The 19,670-nt window shown below is 52.9% G+C and overlaps 1 protein-coding gene across 25 annotated transcripts in view; it reads left to right on the top strand.

Moving 5' to 3' along the window:
* Positions 1–2,115: 2,115 nt before the first annotated feature.
* FGFR1 (fibroblast growth factor receptor 1) overlaps positions 2,116–19,670 on the top strand; it is a 50,098-nt gene continuing 32,543 nt past the window's right edge. For 14 of the 25 annotated variants that reach the window (XM_086380267.1, XM_086380262.1, XM_086380260.1 and 11 more), the window contains exons 1-2: positions 2,116–2,250; positions 10,791–10,969. In XM_086380267.1, coding sequence (XP_086236393.1) covers positions 10,879–10,969 — 91 coding nt within the window. In that variant the 5' untranslated portion in view covers positions 2,116–2,250; positions 10,791–10,878. Of the gene's footprint in view, positions 2,251–2,302; positions 2,557–10,790; positions 10,970–19,670 lie in introns of those variants that run through there. The other 11 variants (XM_086380245.1, XM_086380249.1, XM_086380243.1 and 8 more) reach the window with 7 other exon arrangements.

Here is a 19,670-nt window from a genome sequence, read left to right as displayed (position 1 = left end):
CAGGCCTCCCTGTCCATCATCAACTCCCGGAGTTCACTCAGATTCACGTCCATCGAGTCAGTGATGCCATTCAGCCATCTCATCCTTTGTCATCCCCTTCTCTTCCTGCCCCCAACCCCTCCCAGCATCAGAGTCTTTTCCAATGAATCAACTCTTTGCATGAGGTGGCCAAAGTACTGGAGTTCCAGCTTCAGCATCATTCCCTCCAAAGAAATCCCAGGGCTGATCTCCTTCAGAATGAACTGGTTGGATCTCCTTGCAGTCCAAGGGACTCTCAAGAGTCTTCTCCAACACCACAGTTCAAAAGCATCAATTCTTCAGCGCTCAGCTTTCCTCACAGTGCAACCCTCACATCCATACATGACCACTGGAAAAACCATAGCCTTGACTAGACGGACCTTTGTTGGCAAAGTAATGTCTCTGCTTTTCAATGTGCTATCTAGGTTACTTTTCTTTCAAGGAGTAAGCATCTTTTTATTTCATGGCTGCAGTCACCATCTGCGGTGATTTTGGAGCCCAAAAAAATAAAGTCTGACACTGTTTCCACTGTTTGCCAGTCTATTTCCCATGAAGTGATGGGACCAGATGCCATGATCTTCGTTTTCTGAATATTGAGCTTTAAGCCAACTTTTTCACTCTCCACTTTCACTTTCATCAAGAGACAGCACATTAAAAAGCAGAGACATTACTTTGCCAACAAAGATCCATCTAGTCAAAGCTATGGTTTTTTCAGTAGTCAAAGCTATGGTTTTTCCAGTAGTCATGTATGGATGTGAGAGTTGGACCATGAAGAAAGCTGAGCACCAAAGAATTGATACTTTTGAACTGTGGTGTTGGAGAAGACTCTTGAGAGTCCCTTGGACTGCAAGGAGATCCAGCCAGTCTATCCTGAAGGAAATCAATCCTGAATACTCACTGGAAGGACTGATGCTGAAGCTGAAGCTCCCATACTTTGGGCACCGGATGTGAAGAACTGAGTCATTGGAAAAGAGCCTGATGCTGGGAAAGATTGAAGGCAGGAGAAGGGGACAACAGAGGATGAGATGGTCGGATGGCATCACCGACTCGATGGACATGAGTTTGAGCAAGCTCGGGGAGTTGATGATGGATAGGGAAGCCTGGCGTGCTACAGTCCATGGGGTCGCAAAGAGTCGGACACGGCTGAGCAACTGAACTGAACTGACCTTTAGGATTGACTGGTTTGATCTCTTTGCTATCCCCTTTCACAGATGTGAAAACTGAGATACAGAACAAGAACATCGTTTCCCCAGGGCACACGGTCAGAGTCCATGTGCAACCTGAGGGCTTCAGGGTCTCATCTCCATCCCTCCAACTGCTCATCCGTCCATGGCCCGAAATTCGTGCTCCCTCCTGGAGGGGTACAGTTGGAGGGGCGGGCACGCGCGTCAAAGGAGGCCAGACAGACTGAGGCAAAGGAGCAGCGGATCGCCGGGCGGCTCAATCCGCTCCCCCCTTCTCGGGGGCCCTCGGTTCAGAACTACAAGGCCCAGCAGGCAGTGGCAGGGGGAGGAGGAGGAGGTGGGACCAGCGCGGGGTGGGAGTGAGAGAGGGAGCCCTCGCGCCTTACCGGCGCATAGCGCTCGGAGCGCTCCTGCGGGCACTGGCGCGGCGGCCTCGCCTGTGGCGGCGGCGCGGCGCGGGAGCCCGAAGTCTGGTCCAGCCGCAGCGCGCGGAGGAGCCCGGGCTGTGCCCAGAGCTGGGCGGCGACGTCCGGACAGCCCCGAGACTCCGCTTAGCGCATTGCGGCGACCTCGCCTTCCCCGGCCGAGAGCGCGCGCCGCAGCTGGAAGAGCGGCGGAGCCCGTGGACTTTTCTCCGGTCCGAGGGGCGCCCCACCGGGCGCAGGGGACCAGGGCGGCAGTCGGGCACGCCGCGGCGCCGGGGCCCCCGCCGGGCGATGGAGCCCGGGCTGCCAGAAGCCTGAGGGCCGCCGCCCGGTGCTGGAGAGGGGGGGGCCACAGGGTCTGGAGACCCCGGGCGGCGGACGGGAGCCCTCCCCCCGCCCCGCCTCCGGGGCACCAGCTTCTGCTCCATTGTTCCCGCCCGGGCTGGAGGCGCCGAGCCCCGAGCGCCACCGGGAGTCGAGCGCCAGCCGCGGGGGCTCTCGCGGCCCCGCCAGGACCCGAGCGGAGCCCGGGGGCGGCGGGCCGGAGCCAGGGACGCGGACTCCCGCCCGCCCGCACGAGCCACGGCGGACTCTCCAGAGGCGGAACCGCAGCGCCGGGTGAGGTAAGAGCCGCGGCGCCCCCGGATCCGGGGCGGGCTCGGCGTCCCGGGCGGCCCCCCGGCGCCGGAGCCTCCCGGCTGCGCGCTCTCCCCGCCGCAGAGCAGTCGGGTCCGGCGCCTCCCTCCGCTCGTTACCCGCCCCTCTCCACCCCCGGCTCCCTGCCCAGCGCCCGGCGCCCCCCTTTTGTCTCCCCTCCCTTCCCTCCGCTCGCGTCGCCTTCTGCGCCCCCTCCCCGCGCCCGTCCCGCCGCCCAACTTTTCCGCCAACTCGCGCTGGGGAGCTGGCGAGGCGGCGGCGGCGGCTCCGCGGTGAGTCCGGGGAGGGACAGGGCCCGGGGCCGAGGCGGCGGCGGTCCTGGGTTTCCTGGGCCTGGGGAGGCAGGCGGGGGTGGGCAGCGAGGTGGGGTGTGTGTGTGTGTTGCATTCCACACCATCTCCTTTTAGTCCACCCAAGGGGAGTCTCCCCGATCCAGCAGGTAGCTTTGGGTGGAACGCAAAGAAAAAGAAAAAATCCGGGGTCTTCCTAAATCCTTTTCCATCTCCGGGAAAGTCTGGGGTCACTGCAGCAGGCGGGTGGGCGGCTGGGGGCCTGAAGGGGGAAGGAAGTGGAGGGGTCGGTTCGCTTCTCTTCCAGTCGGTTTTAAAGGGGGGTGTCGTCACCAAATGGCTGAAGCTGCTTCAGCGAAGAGCGAGAAAGGAATTCCCTTTTTCCAGAGGCGCTGATCTCCGACTTAGTCCCTCTCTGAAAGGGTCGGAAGTTTGGGGAAGGGGAGGGCGCCCAGCGGGTGAGGTTAAGCCCCATTACAGGGTCGGGGGGAGGGGATTGGTCAGTTCCTATCTGGTTCGAGGAGGTGGGGGAAGGGATGAGGGTTTTGTCCGGTGCGGTTCGCTCGGCACCGATGCTTGTTGCTTCGCGGGCCCAGAACCCTCTGCCCCCTTCCCGCTCCCCTTTCCCGCTATGTTTGGGGTGAGGAGAAGAGAGAGAGGGGCTGGAACCTTCGTTTGCAGAGGAATTTATTAACGTTGTAGATGGAATCATTTAACCCAGATCCTATGAAAGCAGTCAGATGCCTCTGGTTGGGGAGCCGGGGGCTTGGGGAGCGGTGAAACCTGCATCTCTTGTCTGGACCCAGAGGCTTTGGCCCTGTTCAAAGTTTCCGCCGTGTCTCCCCCCACCTCACCACCACCACTCCCCCCGCCGCGCCCCATTTTCCAGATGTAGCCGCCGCATCTGGTTCCGTTTCACCCCACCCGGGTACACCACAGCCGCTTGAACGTCCCTGTTCCTCCCTGCCCCCTCCCCCGGATCGAAATGGAGATCCTATAACTTGTCCTCATCACCTCGCTCTTTACGAGTTTTTCTTAAGACCTGGGGACGAGGCGCTGGGACTGGGGGAGAAAAGAAGTTACCCTGGATGCCAGGGTACTTAGGCTGTACTGGCGCTTTCAGGCTCGTGCGAGAAAGAAGCATCGCCGGCGAGAGGGCCGAGGTTTAGGGGGTGACAATATCTTATCGGATAAGTGGTGGCCTCTTTGGCCATCGGTCTGACCCAGAGCTGGCCCTGACAGAAGTTTCTGGAACCGGAGCATTGCAGTCTCCTCCCTTTTCAGTTAGAGCCGGAGCGGCGGGAGTGTCTGACCCTGTCCGGAGCCCGCCGCCGGGTCTCGGGCCGCCCGGCGGTGGCGTCACGCGTCCCCTTTTCCACCCTCCCTGGAGCGAGCCCGGGGCGCAGCGGCTTGGGCGTGGGAGGGGGGCCCGGGCTGTGGCTCCCTCGGTGTTTTGAAGGAGTTCTTTCTTTGGGCGGCCGCTCCCGGAGGCTAACGTGGGGCGTTTTACCAAGTCCGCGCCGGCCGCAGGTTTGAAAGGGGTTGACCTGTTGAGGGTTTTTTGGTTCTGCCCTTTGAGGCAGGAAAGCGCTTTCTGGTTCCAAAGTTGCGAGAGGGTGGGGAGAGTTGGTCTCTCACCCTCTCCTCTCCAGCCTCTTTCAAATTGAAAACACTTCTCTGGTTTCCTCCTTTGGGCGGTTGTTCGGAGGCTGTAATGAAATCGCACTTTCTCTAGACATGGTAATTAAGGTGACTGTTTCCTCCGCAGATGGCGCTCTATCCTTTGCACCTCCGGCCCTGCGCTTTTTTTGGAAAACCGTCTAAATTGTACAACCTTAGCCTTGAGACTGTGGGGCAGAAAGTGGCCATTCCCCCCACCCCCACCCCAACTATTGGCCCGGGCTCCCAGTTTCCTCCCTGAGGCTTGTTTAAAAGCTAAGTAGCAGGGCCCCTTGGGACGTGCCTCTGTCTGGTTAATTACCCCCCGCCCCAAGCCTGGGTCATCAGCCTTCCTTCCAGTGACCCAGGGGGAGCCCTTGGTGGTGCTGGAGGGGAGACCCAGAGACCTTAGGGAGGATGGCCTGCCTCCCTAATGACTTGTTTACGTATTCTCCCCACCTCCCCCGCCCCCGCCCCCAGTTAGCTGGGAAGACCTCCAGGGCTGCTGCAGTGGACCGCCCCCCCACCCCCTCCCCCCCCCCCGAGGAATACAAGGTGTTTGGGGACTGGGAAGCTGCCGGGGGTCTCGGCTCCAGCCGGCGATGGTTGCATACTGCATCGGGTGAGGAGCTCGTTGAAATATCTGTTGCATTTATTCTTAGTCATAGCGGAGTGTCAGCTTTTTAATGAGGGTCATCCGGGTGAAGAGCCACTTGGACAGTGTGCGTGCCGCGCGCTGTCTGCTCTGACGGTGCCCGTACAAATGCGCGTTGGGGAGGCATTTTTCACGAATGGGATTTGGGCCAGAGTGGGCACTGTTTTCTTTGGCTCCCAAGTAGACAGCCTTGGGTACTTCTTTTCCTTGGCTCCTGGCCATGGAGGATGTGAGAAAGTTCCGTTAGGCACCCTTAGAATAGCAAGTGAAGCCAAAAGCAGGAGAAGACACAGAGAAGGAGCCTGGAAGGTGCTATGGCCCCACCCCTCCTGGGGCAGAGGATCAGAACATCTCCAGATGTTCTCTCAGGTCTGGTCCAGCTTTGTTCCTGTGGACTCCAGAGGCCAGGAGGATGGAGTTGAGAATAGAGGGGGTAGCCTCCAGCCACCGAGAGCAGGCTGGGCTGCTTTGGCTTTTAGTTGTCTGCTTTTTGTTTGTTTGGGGGTGTTTGGGGAGTGTTTTTTGTTTGTTTTGGCCTGGAAAAAAAAAAAGAGTCCTAAAATAAGAGATTTGCTCCTGTGAGCTTGGGCCTTTAGCAGCCTCTGAACACTTTCTTCAGGTCTCCATTTTTTAATCTCTCTCATCAAAATGGCCGTGGTTAAGAGCTTCCTAGGAAGGTTTCAGCCTGTTGCTGCAGGAGGAAAAGGAGCTACAGAGTAAGTGATTCAAACATCTTACTCTGAAAAGGCCTCACCTCACTGGAGAGGAGTTTTAATTTCCTCTTGGGAAATAGGTATTGCATTTGGCTTCCCAAGAGCTTTGTAAAAGGTCTGAGTCAACCCCAGGACTTGTTGGGAGTCCAGATGCAGAGCTTCAGAGAAGATTCTGGGGTTTCCAGAGAGGATTAAAAAGCCGACCTGGACTAAGAGAATTGCTTTTCCCCCTAAGGTTACATCTTCCTGAGATAGAAATTCCCTGCTCATCACCATTCCACTTGCAATTACAAGGAGCCACATTTGGGCTCCAAGAAAACAGCCCTCACCTGGGTGAACACCTCCAAGCGTATGGTGGTCCACAAGCCATCCTTCTTCGGTGGCAAGTCTTCCTAGATTACGGTGGGACAGTTAGAGTTTCTCTTCTTATTACTCATTTCTTACATACCTCAGTCCCAGGGACATCTGGGCACTTTTTTTTTTTACAAGGACTCAAAACTTTTAAATGACCGTTTCTGTTGGACCCACTCATGTTTCGCAAGCCGAGCTGCGTGTGTTTTGTTGGGTGTTTGTGGAGTATTTGCCCTGCCACTCTCCGCCGGGAGTAGGGAATGCTCACTTTGGGGAAAAGCAACCATTTCTGTTAAGAAGTGTTATTCCCAACTAAAGGGATTAAAGTTTTGGCATTACTTCCTCAAGTCTGAGGAATCAAGATGTTTAGAAAATGTCCGGGTTGGTATGCTTTGTAATCGAGTTTGGCTGGCTAACAGGGACGCCTGATGATTTTCTCTGGCGTTGTCAACCTCTTCTCTGCAAGCGCAGCTCTGTCAGTTTCTTTCCAATCGGCCCTTCTTTGTTTTGTTCATTTATTCATCCAGTTACCAAATGCAGCAGCATCCGCTCTGTAGGTGTTAGGTGCTAAGGGTGTTAGCAAGGAGTAAACCAATGCAGACCCTCCTCTATAGGAGCTTGCCACCCTATGATGGACGTTTTTGGAAATTCAGAGGATCCTCGAAAGGCCCAAGAAAGACTTGTGGAAGACGTGGCAGTTTGAGGTGGGGCTCAGAGAATGAGAGAGGAATGAGAGAGCGTGGCCTGCCAAGGATAGAGGAAGGGCAAAGAAGAAGCGCTTGGCAGGCCGTGGAGGTTACCCAGAGCTGTCCTGTCCCCTATAGAGTAACACAGGCCGCGTGGAATCTCAGAGTTTTCTAGTGGCCACATTTGAAAAGGGAACAGGTGAAGTGCATTTTCATTAGTTCACCTGGATGTCAATAATATATCTGATTTAGCCCAGTATATGTGAAACATTATCATTTGAACATGTAATCAGTATTTTTAAAAAATCATTGAGAGACTGTACATTCTAGTACGTACTTTTCATTTCCAACACATTCTGACTTGCACTGGCCACATTTTAAGGGTTCCATAGCCACGGGGGCCACACGGAACAGGACCCCAAGGTCTAGAGTATGGGGTTTGGAAAGACTGGAGAGGGAGAAATGGTTTTGCAAAGGCAGGAAGTTCATGTCCTCCGGTTGCCAATTACCAAAGTCCCCTGAGAGTGCTATCAAGGAGTGACTCAAAGCACAATGTTTATAGATAATTCCTTACATTTGATTAGTGTTTTCAAGAGGAGAGAGCAAGTCCTTTCACCCACGCTGCGGGTTTAAGGCTCGTCACCCGCTGTGGTGTAGGCAAGGCAACTATAATATTTCAGCTCCCTCTGACGACAAGTGGGAAAACCGAGATGTCACGTGTCCTCTCCCTGCCCCTCTTCCTTCTTTTTCCCCCTCCTCGCCCCCCAGTGAGGACCTCTGCACCCAGAGCCAGAGCTGGGCTGCCAGTCCCAGGAGACGAAACTGCTGGAGAGAGGCTGATGGGGCCAGCTGCTGTGTGCACCTGCGGGGCTACAGGTCACATCTGTCAAGCAGTGGAGGAAGGAGACTGTCCCTAAGGGACTTAAAGAATTCCTTAATTAGTAGAATGGGAAGAAGGTGAGGTGAAGGGGGAGGGGACAGTCCCTAGGGTTCCAGACAGCGTGTGGACTAGTGGTCTGTGTCGCTGTGTTTTCCGCAGCGGGATGTGTACCCAACTTACCTTCTGGTTCCAGAAGGGGTTGCCCAGGGAGCTGGGTTTTCTGAACATCTTTTGTTTTACAGGCTGGGGACTCAGTGCCCAGAAGGGGAGGAACGGAAGAGACTTTGCAGGGAAGCTGCCAGATTAGTTTGAAATGTGTTGATTGCAGAGCCGAAAAAGAGGGCGGCCAGCAGCCAGACCCCACCTGCCAGGAGGTGGCCAGGCTCTTGGGGGTTGGCAGGGGGGGTAGGCAGAGTGATCAAGTAGTGGTGGGACCTGCCTCCCTGCTACCTTTGAAAACCAGCTTTTTCATCTCAAGATGATACCACCCTTTCTCCTTGGGTACTAAAAATTCGTTCCTGACTCTGGCCATTCTAGGGGACTTATTGAGGTTCTTAGTCAGGTGTACCTTTCTCGGTGACTGCCCTGCATGCATTTGGTGTATCTTTGGGATGTAACGAGATGTGGAAGGTGGTTTCAGCATATTCTCTGGCCAGCATCACTTCTGTCCCTGGCTGGGGATCCGGCCTGTCCTGTGTCCTAGATGGTACCCCCAGGAGCTGCTTCCAAGGGTCTTTCTCTTGAGCCAAGAAGTTGAGAATCAAAGCTTCGCTTGTCGAGGAGCAACTAAGCCCGTGGGCCACTACTGAGCCCGCGTGCTGCAGCTGCTGAAGCCTCTGCACCTAGAGCTGTGTTCTGCAACAAAAGCGGCCACTGTAATGGAAGCTCACATACCGCACCTAGGGAGTGGCCCCCACTTGCTGCAACTAGAGAAAGCCCGAGTGCAGCAACGGAGACCCAGCACAGCCAAATATAAAGTAAATCAATTAATAAATGGTTGGGGAAAAAAGAAAGAAAACCCTTTCCCATTGCCAGAATCACCTGGGATCTGTCCTTATCTACATGGTTTCTGTAAGACACGGGGAATTACCCTCTGGAGAAAATAAGCTTTCATCCGGTAGAGCCAGTTTTGATCATGCCATTTTTTTATATATATTTATTTGTATTTATTTATTTGGCTGTGCCAAATAAATAAATTAGTTGCAGCATGCAGTTCTTTTTTTTTTCTATCTGTGTCGGATCTTAGCTGTGGCTCGTTGTAGCGCACAGGCTTCTTTGCTCTTCAGCATGTGGGATCTTAGTTCCCTGACCAGGGATCAAACCCAGGTCCCTTGCTTTGGAAGTCAGATTCTTAACCACTGCACCACCAGGGAAGTCCCCATGCAAATTCTTAATTGCAGCATATGAGATCTAGTTCCCAGACCTGGGATTGAACCCAGGTCCCCTGCGTTGGGAGCCTGGGTCTTAGCCACTGGACCACCAGGGAAGTCCCTGATCATCCCCACTGTATTCCGAAAGCCCAGGTGATGGAGACCTCATGCTCTTGCCTCCCCTCTTGCCCACCCTGGGCAAAGCACTTAACCTCTTTGAGTCTCAGTTTCCCCATTGCTTAAAGGGCAATAATAATTCCCACCCTCCCCGAAGTTCATAGTGAAGAAGAGCTGAAGTTTTATAGTTTAAAATCGTACATAGTCCACACTTGGCATGGGTTTTAGGTACAGTAAATACTTACTCGATTCTGTCTCGTCTAGTCCTTTTCCTAAATTCAGAAAAACAGAAATGTTTACTTCTCGTTTGATTTGAAATCATTAAAACATTTCAGGAAAGCCTTGGGAGGGACGCAGGCACCGCCTGCGTCTTCCGCGCTGGCAGGCACTTGAGAACGAGGCCAGGAATCCAGGGGTTTTTCTGCCAGCCGGGACTGACTCACTCACAAGGGGCCCCGTCTGGCTCCGGGGAGGCCAGGCTGAAGCACCACATGAGGACATGTTCCGGGGAAGTGGATTCTCTGAATAACTCGGATGGTTCCCTGGAGTATTTAGGACAAAAGCCACCTGGAGGACTGAGAGGGTCATCCCCTTGCAGCCCAAATGGTGCCCAGAAGGGTTATCACTTAGGAAAGGTTGAGCAGCAAAGACCATTATCCTGAAGACCCTGGAGGACTGTTTTACATGTTGCTGCTCTAGACATGAGAAGGACTTCCTAGGTGGCTCACACAGTAAAGAATCTGCCTGCAATGTGGAAGACCTGGGTTCGATCCCTGGGTTAGGGAGATTCCCCTGGAGGAGGAAATGGCAACCCACTCCACTGTTCTTGCCTGGAGAATCCCATGGACAGAGGAGCCTGGCGGGCTACAGTTCATGGGGTCGCAAAGAGTCGGACGTGACTGAGTGACTAACACTTTCAGACAGGAGAAGGATAAAGGGCCGCAGTCCCTGCCTTTCACCGGGGTTGGCATGAGCCATCTTTGAGTCAGGCCTTGCAAGAAACCTTCTTCTGCACGACCTTTCCCCATGTCTGGATCCATTTCCGCTGGACGACTGCTGTCACCTCTCGGTCTCAGGGAGAACTGGGCTCCCCATCTCACGGCTCCCCACTTGGAAGCCTTGTTTAAGTAGCTGGTGAGAGTTGTGTTGTCTCCATGAGGGAAAGCTGCTGGAATCCTAGAGGTCCCCATGATGGGTCCAGTTTTGGAGACAAAAAGAAAGCACCCTGGAGATGGCTTATTTCAGCTTCCTTGCCGTGTGGGTTCAGAGAGGGTCAGCATCTCACGTGGCTCTCAGTCTGGGGACTTATTCTATGATTCCTCATCTCTCTTCACCCCTCACAAGGGTTGGTGTGCCCTAGAGGGAATGAAGACTTATCCTGGGAGAGGTCACATTCGTACCCCCGGGCCCCCTCTGGGAGACTTTCCTGAGGCTGTTCGCTTTCCCAGCACAATCGATCGTGGGGCTCATCATGCCTTGGGGAGCTTGATAACGATTTTCCCAATATGGGAAACAGTCCACACTCAGTAAATAGTTGTTGGAGTGAATTAAAGCCCTCCTTGGTCTAATTAAGGCTTCTAACCTCCAGTTCAGCGTTGGGGCAGGACAACAATTCCCTTCTTTGTGTCTGAAGGAGTAAGAGATTGCTTTGGGCACCTTCTGGGCAGGGTGGTCGTGTGACAGGTTTCCCTCTTTTTTTTCTCCTTGCAGTGTGGGAGACCCCCCACCCCACCATTCAGACCCTCCTAACTTGGGGTTTTGTTTTTTTTTTTTCCTTTTCCCCAGAGTCAGCTTGCAAAGGAGGATCGAGCCCACGGCGGAGTCTCCATGGAGGTGTGGAGCCTGGTCACCAACCTCTAACCGCAGAACTGGGATGTGGAGCCGGAAGTGTCTCCTCTTCTGGGCCGTGCTGGTCACAGCCACGCTCTGCACTGCCAAGCCGGCCCCGACCTTGCCGGAGCAAGGTAAGGCGCAGGCAGAGGTCCAGCGCGGGCACACGGCCCTCAGCAGCAGGGTGGGCCAGGCCGGATGTGATGTGCTCAGCCAGGCAGATTCCATCCCAGGGGGCCTGCAGGAGAAACCCCTGAGCTGGCTGGGGCCTGCCAGTAAATGCAGCCAGCTTCATCAGAGGTTGGGTTGTAAAGGCCGACGACATCCATCTGCCAGAGGTGACATGCTCAGGGTGGGTCTGTGCTTTTCTTCTCTTGAAAAAAGAGCTTCTGGTTGGAACCCAAGAGCCAGTTCCCTAAGCTGGATGGTGTCTAAAGTGGGGGCTAGGCGGTGCCGTTGGGTGTGGTGACCTGTGAATTTGGATTTAGAACTTGGATGGTCTACAGAGGATGTGGAGGGATGTGGGAGCTTCATACAGACCTCTGGCTTCTAGAAATCGTTCCCAAGACATGTCTTTTATGAGGGTTGGCCATCATGGCCATATGCCTGCTATTCTGTCTGTCTTGACCATGTCTCACAAGCCCTGTTGGGAGGCTTCGTAAGAGGTTTGCTTCGGATAAACTGCTGGAGGGATTTCAAAGAGATTTTGAAGAGCACTGCGGGACGAGGGTGCTGGTAGAGACCTGTAGTTTACTGGGAACTCAGGGGGATTTTTAGTAACAGGAAAGATTTGCCCCCACTGCTGATGGCATTTTTCCGGACTTGTGAAAATACCTCGTGGAGATTACAGGTACGGCACACCTGGCAGCTTTTGAAGGTCTTTGAGAACTAATATTTGGGCATTTCTGCTGCCAAGAGGTAGTGTGGCTTATGACTCAGCAGCTGATGACAGAAGCAGAGGAGGTTGGCAGGCACTGGGTGAAGGGCTCAGGCGTGCGTGTGACATGGTGACTGCGTGTCAAGGGCCACCAGTCTCACTCGCAGGACCTGCGTGAGTGACAGATGAAGAGTGAGCGTGTTTATCCCCTTGTAGGGTGATGGAGAAGGAGGGAGAAGGGTGAAGGGGGCTTTCTAGAAGCTGGAGCAAGCAGGCTGGAGCAAGCAGGTACCTGTTGCATTCAATGACAGAACTGAAGGCAGGGCCTGACCTGGAACATATTGGAGACCCTAAGTGGGGCAGAGGGGGCCATCCTACCCACAGGGAGTTCACCATCAGGTAGAGGGTGACAGGTACAAAGACAGCTAAATTCAAGGTGGACCGTGTTTAGACCACACAGCGGAGTTATAACAAAGTGCAGTGGGAATGCCAGGGAAGCGGGGCAGCAGAGAGCTTCTGAAATGGTCCAGAGGGATGGGCAGGGGCTGGGAAGGAAATTCGGGGTGTTCCAGGTGGAACAGCATGAGGGGGTGCTGGGCAGGATGTATAAGGCATTCTGAGAATGACTCACCTGATGCATAGGTAGTTGGAGGACATCATGCCTGGAAAAATTGGACTGAGTTAGCGAATGGAAGCCTTAATCCCCTGCAGAGGAAACTATACTTAAATGGGTAAATACTGGGAGTCTTGAAAAATCTTGAGCAGAAAGTGACATGATCCAGCTTTCAGATTTTCAAGCATTTGGGTTTGGACGAATGGGAGGAAGAAGTCAGACAGACCTAGGTTCCAGTCGTGCTCCACCGCTTAATAGCAGCGTTACGTGCTTTGACAAATGACTCAAACACACTAAGCCTTAGCTTGCTTATCTTTAAAATGGGGAGAATGACACAGGATGCAGTGAGATAATCCACATAAAGCATTTGCTGGTAAAGCATGGATTAGTTATGACTGCTGCCGCCACTGTTGCCAGAGAGATGAGTTACTTTTATTTTTTGGCTGCAGCACGCGGGCGCCTTTCTAGTTGTGGCAGGCTTAGTTGCCGCATGGCTTGTGGGAACTTAGTTCCTCAACCCAGGATTGAACCCATGTCCCCTGCATTCATTGAAAGGCAAATTCTTAACCAGTGAAGCACCAGGGAAGTCCCCAGAGGCGAGTTACTTTAACAGTTGTTTTTGCATGTCTAGCTGGAAAAAGGGAGTGAACTAGGGTTGAGGGTTGTAAAGGAAGGAAAAACAGCAGAGATACTATAGAAATAAAACCTATAGGCTTCAGTAGGTTCAGAGACACAGATAGAGAAAGAGAAGTCATATTAGACTCTTTGCAACCCCATGGACTATAGCCCACCAGGCTCCTCCGTCCCTGGGATTTTCCAGGCAAGGGTAGGGCCACCCTGGAGTGGGTGGCCATTCCCTTCTCCAGGGGATCTTCCCAACCCAGGGATCGAACCCAGGTCTCCTGCGTTGCAGGCAGACGCTTTACGGTCTGAGCCACCAGGGAAGCCTCAGAGACAGACAAGGCGAGTGTAAAGGAGGTGAGTCAGGATGGGAGGTTTGTGAGGAGCAGGTAGAAATTGGGGTCAGCCACAGCAATGGGCAGCCACGAAGAGGGGTGGGTTAGGTTTGAGGATATGAGTTTACGCTCAACCCCAAAGTTGTTTTTTTTTTTTTCCACTTTCTCTAACAAACCCTTTTGCAGCCTGGGAATGAAGGGTAGAGAAACTGAATAGTAAGCATCTCGAGCCTGGGCTCCAGTAAACAGAAAAGGAATGTCCAAGGGTCCAAGGATAAGGAGTGGAGGGCAGGGGGAAAGAGTCCTTGAAGCTTCTGGCTGTGTCCAGACTGGGAGAGGAAGCTGGGGGCGGGTGGGGGCGGGGGGTTGTGCGCTGGAAGTCTTGGTCAGGACGAAGTCCCTGCTCCCCTGAACAGGAGGGAGGGGGTGGGAGAGGGGGCTGTTAGGAGGCGATGTGGTGGTGAAGAAGGAAGGAATAGTGCCATGTTTTAAAAAATTCAGCTTAACTGAGGTATCACTTACATTCTGTAAAATGCACTGATCGTAAGTGTAGAGCTCGGTGTGTTTGATAAATATAGTATTATCCCACGTAACTACACCCTCAGTTAAAAAGACATGAAACATTTTCATCATCCCCAAACCTTGCCTCGTGCCCCCTTTGCAGTCCACTGGGCTCGGGCAGTGGCGGATCTACTTGATGTCACTGCAGGTTAATTTTGCCTACTTTAGAATTTCTCATAATGAAATTACCTGGTGAATGTGTATCCCTTCACTTGGTGGTGGCCATTTGGGCTGTTCACACTTTGGGCTGTTATTACTAAAACTGCTGTGAGCATTCGTGTATGTTATGTTCATGTACTATGGGCATGAAGTTTCCCCTGGACTGCCCTGGTTTGGATTTTGGCTCCGTTTCTTACCGACTGTTGCCTGTTGGCTGTCCCTCTCCGCCACTCTGCAATATTTATTGGTAATGAACATCTACTCCAGAGATCCTTGTGAATATCAGATGTGAATGTCTGCAAAGCTCTCAGAACCCTGGCTGGACATAGTCAATGAACCATACGTGGGAGCCGTGGGTACCTTTTCCGGGGAAGCATCAGGTGATAAGGGGCTTGCTTCATGGCCACGCTTGGAACACCTTAGGATGCAGAAGTAGGAAATCCACTCGTCTTGATGGGCATCGGGTCCCTGCTTGGTTGAGTCAGCCCCTCCCCATGATTATCCATCCTGAGCTTAGTGATGGCAGACCACAGCCCCCACTGTCTGAAACCCTAAGGGGAAATCTCTCTCTGTGCTTTGTAAACTATAAGGTATCTCATAAATGTAAAGTATTACTGCTGGTTGTTGAATGACAATGCCGCTCTTGTCCTCAGAAAAGACTGGACTGTATAAAAAAGGTTTGCCCAAAAGTTTAAGACAAACTACCTCAAACCCTGCTCCCACTGACTGAGAGCTTTTCCCCTTCAGAGAGGCTTTGCTGTGAGTGAGAGTGGTGAGTGTGTGTGTGTCTTGAGAGCCCCTCCCCCAGTCTGCAAATGCTCCTCGGGGAGTGGGGAGGGCCTGGAGTTTCTGGCTGTCCTTGGAAAGTTGATTTAATAAGGGTTCCAGGAAAACCAGCCTCCCTCCTTCTCCCCCTCTCCTTTCCCTTCTCTTTAAGGTTTGGGATCTTAAAGAGGCTGAGCTGGTTTCAGACCAGGCTTTGTGGGGGAGTGGTAGGGGGAGACCGAAGCGGGCTCATGGGCCAAGGAGTAAGAATGCCCCTTTAAAAAGATAAGCACTGGCTTGAAAGACACTTTGAGCTTGAAGAGGCTTGTTTCTGTGTATTTTTCTCTCTTTTAGAATAAGACTTGGAGAAAAGCAAGTGGACGAATCCAAAACCGCTTGCAAGACCACTTGTCACATAGTTGGGGTGGGGGTCCTGCCCTTTTTTCAAAGCAATAATCTGGGCTGAAACCCCCAGACCCCATGGTGGAGGGCACAACATGAGTCTCAAAATACTTGCCTACATGCTCAGAAACCTGCAACTAATAAATGGTTTAGTGGCTGGGGTTTTACAGCTCCTCCCACCTACCCAGATTTGAAGGAGTCTGGTGGCCGGTTGAAGGGGGAGAGGTTACCCTTAATGGAAAAGCCGCACGTTTCCATTTCTGGCTGCAAGCCCCCTGGAAGCCGGGCGCCACAAAGCGAGGCTTTGTCTTTGTGTGCTGCAGAAACCTGGGCCCGTGGGGGAGGCAGCGAGTGGTGCAGGAGACATCACCCCAGCTTCAAGTCCAGTCCCAGGCCCTGGCCGCCCCAGGCAACTCCCCAGGGGTTCCCCCAGCTCTGCTGGGCCCAAAGCGGTATGCATTTCAACCTGGCTACAGGCGGCAGCTCCAGATCAGTACCAGAAGGCATCTCACTGCTGTCCTCCTACAGGCCGTGGCCCCACTGGCTGCAGCTGATCAGCAGGGCCAGAGGACCGGTGTCCGCTGGGCCAGTGTATCCAGTGGCTATCCCATCCCATCCCCCGTATCAGATCGTTTTGCAAAAAGAACCTGTTTGCTTCGGATTCACATGGGGTGGGGGGCGTTGAAGAGAAGCTTCTCCCCGGTGCCGGAAGGCGGGTGGCATTCCGTGGAGCAGAGGGCGGCGATGCGGGGCGAGCCACTGGCAAACAAGGCTGGAGGATCTCAGGACCTGGGAATCTGCGGGGCGCCGGGCTACCCCCGCTTTCCCAGACGATCTCTGTCCCCCGCCCAGGAGGGGCGGCTCCTGTACCCCGAGAAGGGTGCGTGAGCAAGTGTTCTGGAGCGGGGCTTTGTGGAGGGTGGGGGTCGGGAGAGGCTTTGAGGGAGGCGGGGAGGGCTCACATGTCCGCCTGACCACGCCGGGCAGAGCCACCCCAGGGCCGTGCTCTTGGCTCTGGCTCCTGCATTGCTGCACCATTAGCTTCACTGATTTTCCACTCTGGCTCTGCCGGCCAGCTCCCCCCTGAAGCCAGGGAGGAGGAATTTCTCAGGGAAGAACAAATGGCTGTCCAGAGCCCTGGCCCGGGGTAGGGGGAAGGGAGGGATCCCACACTGAGAAGCAGGCTGGGCTGCTGTCCCCCCTGGCTTCTGTGACCGCCGCCCACCTGGAGTTGAGGGGGGTGGGCAGGGACCAGAGGGAGAGAGAGGACCAGGGATGCCCCTGGGGAGGTGAGTGATGGCTCATGTCTGGGGCGGTGATAGACGGCCTTGGGAGAAGTGGGTTCTGGGGAGTCGTGCTCCGGGAGGGTGAGGTCCAGGGTCAGAGAGCCTGACCGGCAGCTGCGCCCTGTTTTCGCAGGGCCTCGGTCCTCGGGGGCCTCTGGAGGCTCCAGCTCACCCTGTGGACACCACCTTTGCCTCTTGCCTCCTGAAAGCCTGGCAGTGGGACAGCTGTTTCCCTGCTGACCGGGAAAGTCCAGCTGCTTCTGGCACTGCTGATCTCCTGGATTCAGCTGCCCGGGCCTCCCTGTTTGTCCTGGAGAAAAGGCACTTCCACGCACTTCCCTTCCTTCTGCCCACCCTCTCCCCCACCTGCGCCCCCCAAGTGATTCAGCTGCAAGCCAACTGCTCGACATGGGCTCTTAAGGCCAGGAGGAAGTCCCACCCTGTTTCCTCTTAGGAGAAACTGCCTGGACTTGGGCTGCTCCTGAACTTGAAGGCTTGCTTTGACTCACAGCTGGTGATGGCCAAGTAAGCAGGGGACGATGGCTCAGTGCCCCCAGGGCAGGCTGGTTGTGGCTCCTGCCCTGAGCCCCCCTGTCCTGTTCTTGGTTCACACTGACCCTCGTTGCCCCCCTTGCCAAACGAGGTGCCCCCTGCCTTCATTTAAAGGCTTTCTCTTTACAAACGGGAAAGCTCAGGATGGGGCTGTATCCACTCAGTTCCACGCACTGAGAACCATCGCCCGGGTGGAGCTGGAAACGCAGTGCTCCTTCCCGAGCCCACGTGTTGTGGCATGGCCAAGCCTCCTGGGACAGGTTGTGTAAAAAAAGGAGGTGAGTGTTGGCGTGAATGTGGTTGTGTTTCCCGGGCCCTAATGTGTAGGCGTGTTGAGCCTCAAGTGGGTGAGAGGGTCAAGGAGTTCGGTGAAGACGGGACATTAGTGGTCATGAGTTTGGGCAGGGAAAGAGATTAAAAACCATCAATGCTAAAGCTTCACATACTTGATCAACAACGAAAGTTGAACTGAAGCCTTTATCCCTTCCTCTGTGTTCTCCAGGGTTAAAAACTAGCCTCTGGCTAATGGTCTCTTTGCCATTTGTTTACTGATCACATTTTCTTCCTTTCTCCTTCCCTTCCCGCCATCCCTCCTTCCTTCCCACCCAATCACCTTCCTTCCTTCCCTCTCTACCATCCATTCATCCATCTGACCAAACAGGGCTTCCCTCTTTTTTGTTTAATACAGCATGCACATGCAATTATAACCATTGTTTATCCTGGTCCTTTAGCGGAAGTGTTCATCCCTAGCCTTCCCTGCTTTCACTCTGTCGTTTCTACTCCTAGCTTAAGGTGTAACTTAAGGGCCATCTCCCGATTGAAGCCCTCCTCTGTTTCCAAATAAATCACTTTTTTTTCTCTCTCCTTTTTGTGTAGCATTCAATCTAGCACTGACTTTCCCCTGCCTTACATTATTTAATATATGGCTGTTTCCTTGACCAGAGCAAAGTTCTGGGCAATTAGAAAGAATGTTTTTATTGCTCTTTTAAACCAGGGGTATTTGGGGGACTTCCTTGGTGGTCCAGTGGTTAGGATTTTGCCTTCCAATGCAGGGGGTGGGTGTTTGATCCCTGGTCGTGGAGCTAAGATCCCGTATGCCACACAGCCAAAACACCAAAACATAAAACAGACTCAATTTTGTAACGGATTCAAAAAAGACTTTAAAAATGGTCCACATCAAAAAAAAAAAGGAATATTTCATTATAGAAAATTTAGAAAATATAGGCTTGCACAGAGAAAAACTTATATGCCCACCATCCGAAAAGAATCACTGTTAACAACGAATCTATTTCTTTAGTTTTTTTCTACATTTATACAACGTGACTTTTCAAACAGGTAATTTATACATTATATACTAGTGTGTAACATAAGCAGGTACTTATTGCCTTGCAGAGATGTTTCCATCATGCTCAAGTAACTACACAGAAGTATAGATGTACAAGATTTATTTATTCATGCAGTCCTCACTATTGGGCACTTAAGCTATTTTCAATAGTTTGCACTTAAGTGAACATACTTTCACAAATAAAATTTCTCCATGTATCCAAAGATTTTAGATACATTCTAAAATCTTTTCAATACATTCTAAAAGTTGTGATTTAGTTCAGTTCAGTTCAGTCCCTCAGTCGTGTCCGACTCTTTGTGACCCCATGAATCGCAGCACGCCAGGCCTCCCTGTCCATCACCAACTCCCGGAGTTCACTCAGACTCATGTCCATCGAGTCGGTGATGCCATCCAGCCATCTCATCCTCTGGCGTCCCCTTCTCCTCCTGCCCCCAATCCCTCCCAGCATCAGAGTCTTTTCCAATGAGTCAACTCTTCGCATGAGGTGGCCAAAGTACTGGAGTTTCAGCTTCAGCATCATTCCTTCCAAAGAACACCCAGGACTGATCTTTAGGATGGACTGGTTGGATCTCCTTGCAGTCCAAGGGACTCTCAAGAGTCTTCTCCAACACCACAGTTCAAAAGCACCAATTCTTTGGGACTCAGCTTTCTTCACAGTCCAACTCTCACATCCATACATGACCACTGGAAAAACCATAGCCTTGACTAGATGGACCTTTGTTGGCAAAGTAATGTCTCTGCTTTTCAATATGCCATCTAGGTTGGTCATAACTTTCCTTCCAAGGAGTAAGCGTCTTTTAAGTTCATGGCTGCAATTTTGGAGCCCCAAAAAATAAAGTGTGACACTGTTTCCATTGTTTCCCCATCTATTTGCCATGAAGTGATGGGACCGGATGCCATGATCTTCGTTTTCTGAATGTTGAGCTTTAAGCCAACTTTTTCACTCTCCTCTTTCACTTTCATCAAGAGGCTTTTTACTTCCTCTTAACTTTCTGCTATAACGGTGGTATCATCTGCATATCTGAGGTTATTGATATTTCTCCTGGCAGTCTTTATTCCAGCTTGTGTTTCTTCCAGTCCAGCATTTCTCATGATGTACTCTGCATATAAGTTAAATAGGCAGGGTGACAATATACAGCCTTGACGTATTCCTTTTCCTGTTTGGAACCAGTCTTTTGTTCCATGTCCAGTTCTAACTGTTGCTTCCTGACCTGCATACAGGTTTCTCAAGAGGCAGGTCAGGTGGTCTGGTATTCCCATCTCTTTCAGAATTTTCCACAGTTTATTGTGATCCACACAGTCAAAGGCTTTGGCATAGT

This window comes from Bos grunniens, chromosome 27 (genome assembly GCF_055505025.1).
Source record: "Bos grunniens cultivar Pamir isolate PY7600 chromosome 27, Bosgru_T2T1.0, whole genome shotgun sequence".
Classification (NCBI taxonomy): Eukaryota; Metazoa; Chordata; class Mammalia; order Artiodactyla; family Bovidae; genus Bos; species Bos grunniens.
This window is presented reverse-complemented; position numbering and strand designations above follow the sequence as displayed.